Source organism: Oncorhynchus mykiss, chromosome 21 (genome assembly GCF_013265735.2).
Source record: "Oncorhynchus mykiss isolate Arlee chromosome 21, USDA_OmykA_1.1, whole genome shotgun sequence".
NCBI lineage: Eukaryota > Metazoa > Chordata > Actinopteri > Salmoniformes > Salmonidae > Oncorhynchus > Oncorhynchus mykiss.
The window spans coordinates 21,833,916-21,848,779 of NC_048585.1; the positions used below are offsets into that span (position 1 = coordinate 21,833,916).

At 40.4% G+C, this 14,864-nt stretch overlaps 1 protein-coding gene across 9 annotated transcripts in view; it reads left to right on the forward strand.

The window, feature by feature from the left end:
• LOC110499997 (liprin-alpha-2) overlaps positions 1–14,864 on the forward strand; it is a 219,092-nt gene that overhangs the window by 183,262 nt on the left and 20,966 nt on the right. For 7 of the 9 annotated variants that reach the window (XR_005038557.1, XM_036957268.1, XM_036957276.1 and 4 more), the window contains exons 16-21: positions 622–859; positions 5,474–5,503; positions 6,684–6,811; positions 7,008–7,192; positions 11,774–11,858; positions 13,358–13,363. Coding sequence is in view for 8 of the 9 variants with exons in the window: in XM_036957268.1 (XP_036813163.1) it covers positions 622–859; positions 5,474–5,503; positions 6,684–6,811; positions 7,008–7,192; positions 11,774–11,858; positions 13,358–13,363 (672 nt within the window). In the remaining variant the exon portion in view is untranslated. The remainder of the gene's footprint in view (positions 1–621; positions 860–5,473; positions 5,504–6,683; positions 6,812–7,007; positions 7,193–11,773; positions 11,859–13,357; positions 13,364–14,864) is intronic. The other 2 variants (XM_036957271.1, XM_036957277.1) reach the window with 1 other exon arrangement.

Consider the following 14,864-nt stretch of genomic DNA (forward strand, 5'->3'; position numbering starts at 1 on the left):
GGTTAACATTGGGAGCCTGAAACAGTTTGAAATCAAACAACAGTATTTATTGGTTTAGGCTTATTCAAGATACAAGGTATGTTACTTACTTGTTAATATTGTACTGATCTTCTTGTCTGGTGATTAGCCAAGTATTATTTCACACAACCCTAAGCTTAAGTGACATTTTAAAGTGAAGTGTTGTTAATTTACCTCAGGTCTTTATTGTTTTTTTGCTTATAAGCACAATCGATAGAGACATGCCTCATCGGGGTGATTTCTGGGTAAGAATATGCTGAGTTGGAATATGATTTCAGCTCAGATGGCAGAAGCCTTGGGAATTAATTTCTAAACTAATTAGTGTTGTGAGGTAGTGTTGTGCGCCTATATGGTTTATGGGTAATGAACTGGCTTTTTGTCTCCCCGCGTTGTCTTTAAGAGGAGCCCTATGGGTCTGCAGTGGGGATTTCCATGACCATCCAGAGAATTGAACCACAAAGGACCAAGGGATTCTGAGAATTCTCAGAGTCATGTTGGGTGAATGAGCTTTCTATATATAGAGTGGCTGAATGCAGCTGTGAAATAAGTCTAATCAATCCCTCCCTCCCTCCCTCTCTGCCTCCCCCTCGACCTCTCTCCCAGACTGATCCAGGAGGAGAAGGAGTCGACAGAGCTACGGGCGGAGGAGATAGAGAACCGCGTGGCCAGCGTCAGCCTGGAGGGTCTCAACCTGGCCCGTATGCACCACCCCGGAGCCTCCATCACCGCCTCGGCCACCGCCTCCTCCCTGGCCTCTTCCTCCCCGCCCAGCGGACACTCCACCCCCAAGCTGGACCACCGCAGCACCACAGACATGGAGCGCATGGGTATCATGACACTGGTACGCTGCTGGGGTCAGGACGGGCTGTGGGTGTGGTGGGGGGTGTATGTACGAGTGTATCCCAGTCTTGACGAAGGCTACCACAGCCGTATCGGGCTCTGTCTGTATTGTGGTGCAGGACAGGGCCAAAAGAAGCACCTGGGATCAGCATTCAGTATGTTGTGTTTGGCCTCTCTTTCTTTGTTCTCAGCCTTGCTCTTTCAATAGACCTCATACGGCTCACCTGAGCTGCCCTTGATTATGCTAGAACGGAAAGTTAACTCAATTTGATGGTTAACTAGTAACCTCAAATGACCCTGGACCAGATTTAAAAGCAGCTCTGAGAGAGAGCCAGACGTAGATGTTTTTCATTAGCCAGCCACTTGTAAAAGCATGTATTGCCTTTCTTTCAACTTGATTTAGATGTTCTTTCCTTGATGGATTGAGTTGCATAATCTATCTGGCTGGGTTTCATTACTCCTTCATCGTAGAGCTTGGCTTGGTTTGTGTGTGTTGTAGATACCAGGATGTGATAGACTGTGCTATGTTTGTTTACTATGTTTTAAGGACTTCAGAAGATTTTTTATATTTTGCCACTATTGTCCTATTGAGCAATACAAGTACTGTCTACGTTAGGTCAATACAAGTACTGTCTACGTTAGGTCAATACAAGTACTGTCTGCATTAGGTCAATACAAGTACTGTCTGCATTAGGTCAATACAAGTACTGTCTACGTTAGGTCAATACAAGTACTGTCTACGTTAGGTCAATACAAGTACTGTCTGCATTAGGTCAATACAAGTACTGTCTGCATTAGGTCAATACAAGTACTGTCTGCATTAGGTCAATACAAGTACTGTCTGCATTAGGTCAATACAATAACTGTCTGCATTAGGTCAATACAAGTACTGTCTGCATTAGGTCAATACAAGTACTGTCTGCATTAGGTCAATACAAGTACTGTCTGCATTAGGTCAATACAAGTACTGTCTGCATTAGGTCAATACAAGTACTGTCTGCATTAGGTCAATACAAGTACTGTCTGCATTAGGTCAATACAAGTACTGTCTGCATTAGGTCAATAAAAGTACTGTCTGCATTAGGTCAATACAAGTACTGTCTGCATTAGGTCAATACAAGTACTGTCTGCATTAGGTCAATACAAGTACTGTCTGCATTAGGTCAATACAAGTACTGTCTGCATTAGGTCAATACAAGTACTGTCTACGTTAGGTCAATACAAGTACTGTCTACGTTAGGTCAATACAAGTGCTGTCTGCATTAGGTCAATACAAGTACTGTCTGCATTAGGTCAATACAAGTACTGTCTGCATTAGGTCAATACAAGTACTGTCTGCATTAGGTCAATACAAGTACTGTCTGCATTAGGTCAATACAATAACTGTCTGCATTAGGTCAATACAAGTACTGTCTACGTTAGGTCAATACAAGTACTGTCTGCATTAGGTCAATACAAGTACTGTCTACGTTAGGTCAATACAAGTACTGTCTGCATTAGGTCAATACAAGTACTGTCTACGTTAGGTCAATACAAGTACTGTCTGCATTAGGTCAATACAAGTACTGTCTACGTTAGGTCAATACAAGTACTGTCTGCATTAGGTCAATACAAGTACTGTCTACGTTAGGTCAATACAAGTACTGTCTGCATTAGGTCAGTACAAGGACTGTCTGCATTAGGTCAATAAAAGTACTGTCTACGTTAGGTCAATACAAGTACTGTCTACGTTAGGTCAATACAAGTACTGTCTACGTTAGGTCAATACAAGTACTGTCTACGTTAGGTCAATAAAAGTACTGTCTACGTTAGGTCAATAAAAGTACTGTCTACGTTAGGTCAATACAAGTACTGTCTGCATTAGGCCAATACAAGTACTGTCTGCATTAGGTCAATAAAAGTACTGTCTACGTTAGGTCAATACAAGTACTGTCTACGTTAGGTCAATACAAGTACTGTCTACGTTAGGTCAATACAAGTACTGTCTGCATTAGGTCAATACAAGTACTGTCTGCATTAGGTCAATACAAGTACTGTCTGCATTAGGTCAATAAAAGTACTGTCTGCATTAGGTCAATACAATAACTGTCTGCATTAGGTCAATACAATAACTGTCTGCATTAGGTCAATACAAGTACTGTCTGCATTAGGTCAATACAAGTACTGTCTGCATTAGGTCAATACAAGTACTGTCTGCATTAGGTCAATACAATAACTGTCTGCATTAGGTCAATACAAGTACTGTCTACGTTAGGTCAATACAAGTACTGTCTACGTTAGGTCAATACAAGTACTGTCTACGTTAGGTCAATAAAAGTACTGTCTGCATTAGGTCAATACAAGTACTGTCTACATTAGGTCAGTACAAGGACTGTCTACGTTAGGTCAATAAAAGTACTGTCTACGTTAGGTCAGTACAAGGACTGTCTACGTTAGGTCAGTACAAGGACTGTCTACGTTAGGTCAATAAAAGTACTGTCTACGTTAGGTCAATAAAAGTACTGTCTACGTTAGGTCAATAAAAGTACTGTCTGCATTAGGTCAATACAAGTACTGTCTACGTTAGGTCAATAAAAGTACTGTCTGCATTAGGTCAATAAAAGTACTGTCTACGTTAGGTCAGTACAAGTACTGTCTGCATTAGGTCAATACAAGTACTGTCTACGTTAGGTCAATAAAAGTACTGTCTGCATTAGGTCAATAAAAGTACTGTCTGCATTAGGTCAATACAAGTACTGTCTGCATTAGGTCAATACAAGTACTGTCTACGTTAGGTCAATAAAAGTACTGTCTGCATTAGGTCAATACAAGTACTGTCTGCATTAGGTCAATACAAGTACTGTCTGCATTAGGTCAATACAAGTACTGTCTACGTTAGGTCAATACAAGTACTGTCTGCATTAGGTCAATAAAAGTACTGTCTACGTTAGGTCAATAAAAGTACTGTCTGCATTAGGTCAATACAAGTACTGTCTACGTTAGGTCAATACAAGTACTGTCTACGTTAGGTCAATAAAAGTACTGTCTGCATTAGGTCAATACAAGTACTGTCTGCATTAGGTCAATAAAAGTACTGTCTACGTTAGGTCAGTACAAGTACTGTCTACGTTAGGTCAATAAAAGTACTGTCTGCATTAGGTCAATACAAGTACTGTCTACGTTAGGTCAATACAAGTACTGTCTACGTTAGGTCAATAAAAGTACTGTCTGCATTAGGTCAATAAAAGTACTGTCTGCATTAGGTCAATACAAGGACTGTCTACGTTAGGTCAATAAAAGTACTGTCTGCATTAGGTCAATACAAGGACTGTCTACGTTAGGTCAGTACAAGGACTGTCTACGTTAGGTCAATAAAAGTACTGTCTACGTTAGGTCAGTACAAGGACTGTCTACGTTAGGTCAATAAAAGTACTGTCTACGTTAGGTCAATACAAGTACTGTCTGCATTAGGTCAATAAAAGTACTGTCTACGTTAGGTCAATAAAAGTACTGTCTACGTTAGGTCAATACAAGTACTGTCTGCATTAGGTCAATAAAAGTACTGTCTACGTTAGGTCAGTACAAGGACTGTCTACGTTAGGTCAGTACAAGGACTGTCTACGTTAGGTCAATAAAAGTACTGTCTACGTTAGGTCAATACAAGTACTGTCTGCATTAGGTCAATAAAAGTACTGTCTACGTTAGGTCAATAAAAGTACTGTCTACGTTAGGTCAATAAAAGTACTGTCTACGTTAGGTCAATACAAGTACTGTCTACGTTAGGTCAATAAAAGTACTGTCTACGTTAGGTCAATAAAAGTACTGTCTACGTTAGGTCAATACAAGTACTGTCTGCATTAGGTCAATAAAAGTACTGTCTGTTAGGTCAATAAAAGTACTGTCTACGTTAGGTCAATAAAAGTACTGTCTACGTTAGGTCAGTACAAGTACTGTCTGCATTAGGTCAATACAAGTACTGTCTGCATTAGGTCAATACAAGTACTGTCTACGTTAGGTCAATAAAAGTACTGTCTACGTTAGGTCAATAAAAGTACTGTCTACGTTAGGTCAATAAAAGTACTGTCTACGTTAGGTCAATACAAGTACTGTCTACGTTAGGTCAATAAAAGTACTGTCTACGTTAGGTCAATACAAGGACTGTCTACGTTAGGTCAATAAAAGTACTGTCTACGTTAGGTCAGTACAAGGACTGTCTACGTTAGGTCAATACAAGTACTGTCTACGTTAGGTCAATAAAAGTACTGTCTACGTTAGGTCAATAAAAGTACTGTCTACGTTAGGTCAATAAAAGACCAGACAGCCAGACAGACATCCAGACCGTCTCAGAGAGTGAATGTTGCCAATACCCAGGGGCTTTTAAAGAATGAGCCTTTGATTTTATTGACCTCTCAAATGAATAGTGGCAAAGCAGGTTATTTTTTCAACAAATCACTGTAATTGATTGTGTGGTGTAATGTGTAATTGACAAGTCGTCTGCCCACCTGATGGTATATCGGCTAGGCATGTCTATAACTATAAATGAGGTGTTTCTGTATGGAGGAGGACATTTAGTTTAATCTTACTGATTTACTGTAAACTGCTGTTTTCCTTTTCTTTCCTGTCCTCCACCCTGCAGCCCAGTGATCTGAGGAAACACAGGAGAAAGGTACAGTACTAATGATATGTTCATTTTATTACATCAGACATTTCAAATTCATAGTACCTCTGTCTTCCTGTAGATTACTGTCATGGTCTGGTGTATCCTTGCCATTATTGGACTCTGAAGACATATAAGCAAACAGTATTGTAGAGATTGATGTGTGAGGTGTGACTATATTGTAGAGATTGATGTGTGAGGTGTGACTATAGTGTAATAACAGTGTTGCAGAGATTGATGTGTGAGGTGTGACTATAGTGTAATAACAGTGTTGCAGAGATTGAGGTGTGACTATAGTGTAGTAACAGTGTTGCAGAGATTTATGTGTGAGGTGTTACTATATTGTAGTAACAGTGTTGTAGAGATTGTGTGAGGTGTGACTATAGTGTAGTAACAGTGTTGTAGAGATTGACGTGTGAGGTGTGACTATAGTGTAGTAACAGTGTTGTAGAGATTGTGTGACTATAGTGTAATAACAGTGTTGTAGAGATTGATGTGTGAGGTGTGACTATAATGTAATACCAGTGTTGTAGAGATTGTGTGACTATAGTGTAATAACAGTGTTGTAGAGATTGAGGTGACTATAGTGTAATACCAGTGTTGTAGAGATTGTGTGACAATAGTGTATTAACAGTGTTGTAGAGATTGATGTGTGAGGTGTGACTATAGTGCAATACCAGTGTTGTAGAGATTGATGTGTGAGGTGTGACTATAGTGTAGTAACAGTGTTGTAGAGATTGAGGTGTGAGGTGTGACTATAGTGTAGTAACAGTGTTGTAGAGATTGATGTGTGAGGTGTGACTATAGTGTAGTAACAGTGTTGTAGAGATTGAGGTGTGACTATAGTGTAATACCAGTGTTGTAGAGATTGTGTGACTATAGTGTAATAACAGTGTTGTAGAGATTGATGTGTGAGGTGTGACTATAGTGTAGTAACAGTGTTGTAGAGATTGATGTGTGAGGTGTGACTATAGTGTAATACCAGTGTTGTAGAGATTGATGTGTGAGGTGTGACTATAGTGTAGTAACAGTGTTGTAGAGATTGAGGTGTGACTATAGTGTAATACCAGTGTTGTAGAAATTGTGTGACTATAGTGTAATAACAGTGTTGTAGAGATTGATGTGTGAGGTGTTACTATACTAGTTTTATAAGAGCTACTAACAGGTCTCTTCACCTCTCCACGGTCAGATTGCGGCCACCGACGATGACGGCCAGGACAAGGCTACCATCAAGTGTGAGACGTCCCCTCCTCCCACGCCCCGGACCGTACGCATGACCCGCACACTGCCAGCCTCCTCACACAATGAGGCCCGAGGGTATGTTTAACTTATAGCGCACACGCACACACACACACACACACACACACACACACACACACTCCACCTTCTTCATCCTGATGGTAGTTTATGAGACAAATTATCTCTTACCCAAGTTGTATCTTTTTCCTTGACTGTGTGTGTGTGTGTGTGTGCGTGCATGTGTGTGTGTGCATATGTGTGTGTGTGTTTGCAGCATTGCTGCCAACCTGGAGGCAGAGGCCAGTGCTCTGAGCAGCGTAGCCAGCAGTCAGGACTCCATCAACAAGCAGCCCAAGAAGAAAGGCATCAAGTCCTCCATCGGACGCCTGTTTGGCAAGAAGGAGAAGACCAGACTGGCACAGCTGCATGCCCACAGGGAGGCCATCGGGCAGAGCCAAGGTACTGGTCTACACTCAGCACCTCTCTGATATGAGTTGCTCTTGTCTGTTCTATGTACTGTTTGGTTAATGAGAAGTCATTCATGTACATTGACGTTTTAGTCATTTGGCAGTTTAGCAGACGTTCTGATCCAGAGTTACCGACAGGAGCACATAGGGTTTAGTGCCTTGCCAGGGGGTTAATACTTTCTCAAATCAAATTGTATTTATCACCTGCGCCGAATACAACAGGTGTAGACTTTACAGTGAAGTGCTTACTTACGAACATTTCCAAACAATGTAGAGTAAAATAAATGAGGATTAAAAATAAAATACAGGAGTAAAATAAGAGCTATATGCAGGGAGTACCAGTACCAGATCAATAATGAAGCTATATACAGGGAGTACCAGTACCAGATCAATAATGAAGCTATATACAGGGAGTACCAGTACCAGATCAATGTGGAGTATATACAGGGAGTACCAGTACCAGATCAATAATGAAGCTATATACAGGGAGTACCAGTACCAGATCAATAATGAAGATATATACAGGGAGTACCAGTACCAGATCAATAATGGATATATATATATACAGGGAGTACCAGTACCAGATCAATAATGGATATATATACAGGGAGTACCAGTACCAGATCCATAATGGATATATATACAGGGAGTACCAGTACCAGATCCATAATGAAGATATATACAGGGAGTACCAGTACCAGATCCATAATGAAGATATATACAGGCAGTACCAGATAGATAGATATGTACATGAAGGCAGGATAAAGTGACTAGGCATCAGGATAGATAATAATAAGGTATTTGAGGTAGATATGTACATGAAGGCAGGATAAAGTGACTAGGCATCAGGATAGATAATAATAAGGTATTTGAGGTAGATATGTACATGAAGTAAAGTGACTAGGCATCAGGATAGATAATAATAAGGTATTTGAGGTAGATATGTACATGAAGTAAAGTGACTAGGCATCAGGATAGATAATAATAAGGTATTTGAGGTAGATATGTACATGAAGGCAGGGTAAAGTGACTAGGCATCAGGATAGATAATAATAAGGTATTTGAGGTAGATATGTACATGAAGGCAGGGTAAAGTGACTAGGCATCAGGATAGATAATAATAAGGTATTTGAGGTAGATATGTACATGAAGGCAGGGTAAAGTGACTAGGCATCAGGATAGATAATAATAAGGTATTTGAAGTAGATATGTACATGAAGTAAAGTGACTAGGCATCAGGATAGATAATAATAAGAGTAAACAAAGAACGGAGTAGCAGCAACAAATAATGTGTGTGTGTGTGTGTGTGTTTGAGTGTGTGACGGATTTGTGTGGGAGTGACAGTGTAGTGTGTCTGAGTGAGTGTGTATATGGTGTGTATATGTAGTCTAGTGAGTGTGTATATGTAGTCTAGTGAGTGTATATGGTGTGTATATATAGTCTAGTGAGTGTGTATATGGTGTGTAAATGTAGTCTAGTGAGTGTGTATATGGTGTGTATACATTGTAAATGGTCTAGTGAGTGTGTATATGTAGTCTAGTGAGTGTGTATATGGTGTGTATATGTAGTCTAGTGAGTGTGTATATAGTCTAGTGAGTGTGTATATATAGTCTAGTGAGTGTGTATATGGTGTGTAAATGTAGTCTAGTGAGTGTGTATATGGTGTGTATATGTAGTCTAGTGAGTGTGTATATGGTGTGTATACAGTGCCTTGCGAAAGTATTCGGCCCCCTTGAACTTTGCGACCTTTTGCCACATTTCAGGCTTCAAACATAAAGATATAAAACTGTAACTCCAAACAATGTAGAGTAAAATAAATGAGGATTAAAAATAAAATACAGGAGTAAAATAAGAGCTATATGCAGGGAGTACCAGTACCAGATCAATAATGAAGCTATATACAGGGAGTACCAGTACCAGATCAATAATGAAGCTATATACAGGGAGTACCAGTACCAGATCAATGTGGAGTATATACAGGGAGTACCAGTACCAGATCAATAATGAAGCTATATACAGGGAGTACCAGTACCAGATCAATAATGAAGATATATACAGGGAGTACCAGTACCAGATCAATAATGGATATATATATATACAGGGAGTACCAGTACCAGATCAATAATGGATATATATACAGGGAGTACCAGTACCAGATCCATAATGGATATATATACAGGGAGTACCAGTACCAGATCCATAATGAAGATATATACAGGGAGTACCAGTACCAGATCCATAATGAAGATATATACAGGCAGTACCAGATAGATAGATATGTACATGAAGGCAGGATAAAGTGACTAGGCATCAGGATAGATAATAATAAGGTATTTGAAGTAGATATGTACATGAAGTAAAGTGACTAGGCATCAGGATAGATAATAATAAGGTATTTGAGGTAGATATGTACATGAAGGCAGGATAAAGTGACTAGGCATCAGGATAGATAATAATAAGGTATTTGAGGTAGATATGTACATGAAGTAAAGTGACTAGGCATCAGGATAGATAATAATAAGGTATTTGAGGTAGATATGTACATGAAGTAAAGTGACTAGGCATCAGGATAGATAATAATAAGGTATTTGAGGTAGATATGTACATGAAGGCAGGGTAAAGTGACTAGGCATCAGGATAGATAATAATAAGGTATTTGAGGTAGATATGTACATGAAGGCAGGGTAAAGTGACTAGGCATCAGGATAGATAATAATAAGGTATTTGAGGTAGATATGTACATGAAGGCAGGGTAAAGTGACTAGGCATCAGGATAGATAATAATAAGGTATTTGAAGTAGATATGTACATGAAGTAAAGTGACTAGGCATCAGGATAGATAATAATAAGAGTAAACAAAGAACGGAGTAGCAGCAACAAATAATGTGTGTGTGTGTGTGTGTGTTTGAGTGTGTGACGGATTTGTGTGGGAGTGACAGTGTAGTGTGTCTGAGTGAGTGTGTATATGGTGTGTATATGTAGTCTAGTGAGTGTGTATATGTAGTCTAGTGAGTGTATATGGTGTGTATATATAGTCTAGTGAGTGTGTATATGGTGTGTAAATGTAGTCTAGTGAGTGTGTATATGGTGTGTATACATTGTAAATGGTCTAGTGAGTGTGTATATGTAGTCTAGTGAGTGTGTATATGGTGTGTATATGTAGTCTAGTGAGTGTGTATATAGTCTAGTGAGTGTGTATATATAGTCTAGTGAGTGTGTATATGGTGTGTAAATGTAGTCTAGTGAGTGTGTATATGGTCTGTATATCTAGTCTAGTCAGTGTGTATCTGGTGTGTATACAGTGCCTTGCGAAAGTATTCGGCCCCCTTGAACTTACATTACACACAGGTGGATTGTATTTATCATCATTAGTCATTTAGGTCAACATTGGATCATTCAGAGATCCTCACTGAACTTCTGGAGAGAGTTTGCTGCACTGAAAGTAAAGGGGCTGAATAATTTTGCACGCCCAATTTTTCAGTTTTTGATTTGTTAAAAAAGTTTGAAATATCCAATAAATGTCGTTCCACTTCATGCTTGTGTCCCACTTGTTGTTGATTCTTCACAAAAAAACACAGTTTTATATCTTTATGTTTGAAGCCTGAAATGTGGCAAAAGGTCGCAAAGTTCAAGGGGGCCGAATACTTTCGCAAGGCACTGTATATAGTCTAGTGAGTGTGTACATGGTGTGTATATATATGGTCTAGTGAGTGTGTATATGGTGTGTATATATATAGTCTAGTGAGTGTGTATATGGTGTGTGTATATATATATATATATATATATATAGTGAGTGTGTATATGGTGTGTATATATATAGTCTAGTGAGTGTGTATATGGTGTGTGTATATATATATATATATATATATATATAGTGAGTGTGTATATGGTGTGTATATATAGTCTAGTGAATGTGTATATGGTGTGTATATAGTCTAGTGAGTGTGTATATGTAGTCTAGTGAGTGTGTATATATAGTCTAGTGAGTGTGTATATGGTGTGTATATATAGTCTAGTGGGTGTGCGTAGGGTCGGTGCAATATAGAGTCAGTGCAGCTAGTTCAGGTACCATTAATTGACTATTTAGCAGTCTGGCTATTTAGCAGTCGTATGTCTTTGGGATAGAAGCTGTCTCAAAGGCCCAATGTTTTTGGGCCTTCCTCTGAACCTACCTGATATAGAGATCCTGGATGGCAGGGAGCTCGGCCCCAGTGATGTACTGTGCTGGCCTTTTTGCCATACGAAGTGGTGATGCAGTCAGTCAAGATGCTCTCGACGGTGCAGCTGTAGAACTTTTTGAGGATCTGAGGGCCCTAACCTGCCTGTGTTATGTTAGATGATACTTGTCACAGAGGTTATTACTTACCACCTCACCACCCAAACATCACCTCTGACTCTCCCATCTGTGTGAAGTAGATTATGTGACGATGAAAAAGCATAAACTCTGTTGAGTACAGATTCAGAGGAGATAATGGTGGCTCCTTGCTAGTACTGTCTGGATACTATCTACACTGGATGATTTCTATGAGCCATACAGGCAGTGCAGTAACGTCCCATTCTCCCTCTCTCACAGGAGTGTCTGATCCAGACCTGGGTCAGGACATGGCTGTGGGGAAGCTGGGGACTCAGGCTGAGAAAGACCGCCGGCTGAAAAAGAAGTAAGCTTTCACAACACCCCCGTCCTGCCCCTCAAACCTGCCACCACAGCATTTCACCCCAAACAAACAACAACCTTGCGCTCAATAATACTTGATTGGCTCACATCACAGCCAGTGGGAGATAAATCATATCTGTGTCACTAGAAACACTGGGCAATGTACCACACCAGTACTAACACCCCCCTGTGTTAATCTACTGTACATGACACTACTGTAGAAGTGACACTACTACAGTGTTATGATACACACACCTTTTTATGTGCCAGACAGCAGTGTCTGTCTATAGTACATCTGAATAGAGATCATTATCCCGTTTCCAACCTTTGACCCCGTACGCAGTGGCTGGTGAGGAATCCCTGGTTTCATTAGTCCTTTCCCTGTATAGGAGGCAGTTCCACATGTGGCTGGATAGAAGATACATCTCCAATACTCCCACTCTCCAGCAGAGAGAGGATCAATACAGACCAGGAACCTGAATAGACGTACAATAGAGGGATCCCCCCTAACCAAACACAGTCAGACTATTGATTGTGTTGGAAGTCTATTCATGTCACACATGTAGGCCTACGATTCTTAGTTAATGCTTTTGGTTTGATTTTCCAGATATAGTCCTTTAAACCCACACATGAATGACAAAACTTGGGGGTTCCCTCATGTGCAAGTTCCATCTCCTTTCAACTGGAAATGTATGTGGTGTCTACCGTGTCAGTGCCAAATGACAAATGTGTTCTCTGTCGGCGAGCTTTGAGTTGTCATGACAAATAACTTTCCCACCCTTACAGATGATCAATAGAAGGTATTATGATGATGACGACTGTGTTCTATTTTGGTGTCGATTCTCCAGTTTTCCAGGAAGTGGACCGCCTTGCATCGTGATACTCTCTTCCAGTGCATGCTATTGAACTGCCTGCTGAATTTACAGTGACATTTTCAGCCTGGTCAATATCGTGATCGTTCATTGGTTCATTGCTGATGTGTTGTGTATGTGTGATGTGTTGGGTAATGTTTGGCATTTGGCTGGTTTGTTCCTGTGAAGAATGTGAACAAATGCATTGCAGGTGTCTTGCCCCAAGTGCATTATCTTTTGTCTGCCTGCACGCGATGCTGTAAAAAGCTGCATCGACCAAAGAGAAGAAGAAAGTGGCTTTTCTTTTGCTAACCAATATTACTCTTTGACTTGTCATTCTACTGTTCTAATGTCAGTCTTTGGAAAAGCTCTTGTCACCTGTCTACTTGAGAGACTGTTTCTATTTTGCAGTGTGTGTGTGTGTGTGTGTGTGTGTGCCTGCGTCCATGTGTGTGTGTGTGTGTTTGAATATGTGTCCGTGCATGTATGGGCAGTGTGTGTGTGTGTTTGTGCATTCGTGTGTGTTTTGGGGGCAAGGTGGTGGGGGGGGTTAACTCATTAACATTTGTGCACTTTTTGTCTCCCGTCACTTTCTCTTCCTCTCTCTCTCTCCTTGTACTCTTCCTCCCTCCCTCTCATCATGTGACTAAAGAAGCGGGTAAGTTGTGACAGTGTGAAACCTGGACATCTCCATTGTCAGCGCTGTGCCGTCTGTCCACCTCTCTGTCCATCCATCTGTCCCCCTCCCAATGGCCGGTGCCAAAGCTGACGTCACTCTGTCCCTCTATGGCTGTTAATGACCCCTTGCTTTCTAGCTGTCTTTCTTCCTTTCGATCTTTCTATCTTTTCATTTACCGTATAAAATGTTTCTTCCCCACAGTGCAGTTTCGGCTGCATCCATGGCTGGACAAAGAATGTGTGCCATCACCCATTAATGGGGTTGATTTTTTTACTTGGAATGTCCAATACCTTCCTCCTTCCTTGTGCGTGTTTCTATATCTGTGACTGTGAGATATAACCGGTTCTGATACCGGGTTATGGGGCGTCATATCTTGTTGTTTTATTTTCTTTGTCATAACTGTTTCCTTCCTTTCCCAGCTATGTTCAGTGGATGTATATCTCATGCATAAGAATCTAACATGAACATATCTATCTATATGCCTGTTGAATTGACACGACATTGAATGGAAACAAAATTGATTGACATCAATGGACACATCTCCTATGTTGTGTGTCAGTCCATTCAGTCTTTGTATGGTGTATTCAAGTGCCCTTTCTCTGCACTGAGGCCTTCAACTCTGACCAAGTCACATACATAATGTGTCACATGCCTTTTCTCCGTATGCCTCATGTTGGCCACTATGTCTCCAGATGGAAGACATTTTAGCTGCACTCAGGAACTAGTTTCTTGCCTTAGAACTCTCATGAAGTATTCTGTTCACGGAATAGAATTGTAACTTCAGAAGTCTGTTTTTGTGTGTAGCATGTTGTGTGAGTTATGTATTTATCAGCTCAACAGTCCCTCTCTATATTCAGACTCTTAGACCAGTCAGACACTATCAACTGTCTTCAGGAAGTAGCGTTCCACAGTTGGGTATCTCTCTAGCGTAGCCTCTCTGGTTCTTTTCTACACCATAGAACTCCCAGCCATCTGCTCCCCAACTCCATTAGTTAGCAGTGTGCACACATCAATAAAGATGAGACACACACACACACATACCCCAAACACACATTTATATAGACCGTTCATCAGTTCTCTGTCTCTCTGCCTAACAGAGTTGGTGTCGCAGGAATCAGCATATTACAAATTGCCTGGTACATGACTGAGTAAAGAGAACATCTACCTCCTCTCCTCTGCTCTCCCTAGATAAGGTGCAATTTACTCTGAGCTGAGTATGGCGGCAGGAGTGCTTAAGACAGCTTTCAAAGTGGTGCTCAGCACAAATAACACATTTCTCTATTTCACTCGGGCCATCTTAGTTTACCTATTGAACACTTCCACCGCCACACAAATTACAGTGGGGCAAAAAAAGTATTTAGTCAGCCACCAATTGTGCAAGTTCTCCCACTTAAAAAGATGAGAGAGGCCTGTAATTTTCATCATAGGTACACTTCAACTATGACAAACAAAACGAGAAAAAAAATCCAGAAAATCACAT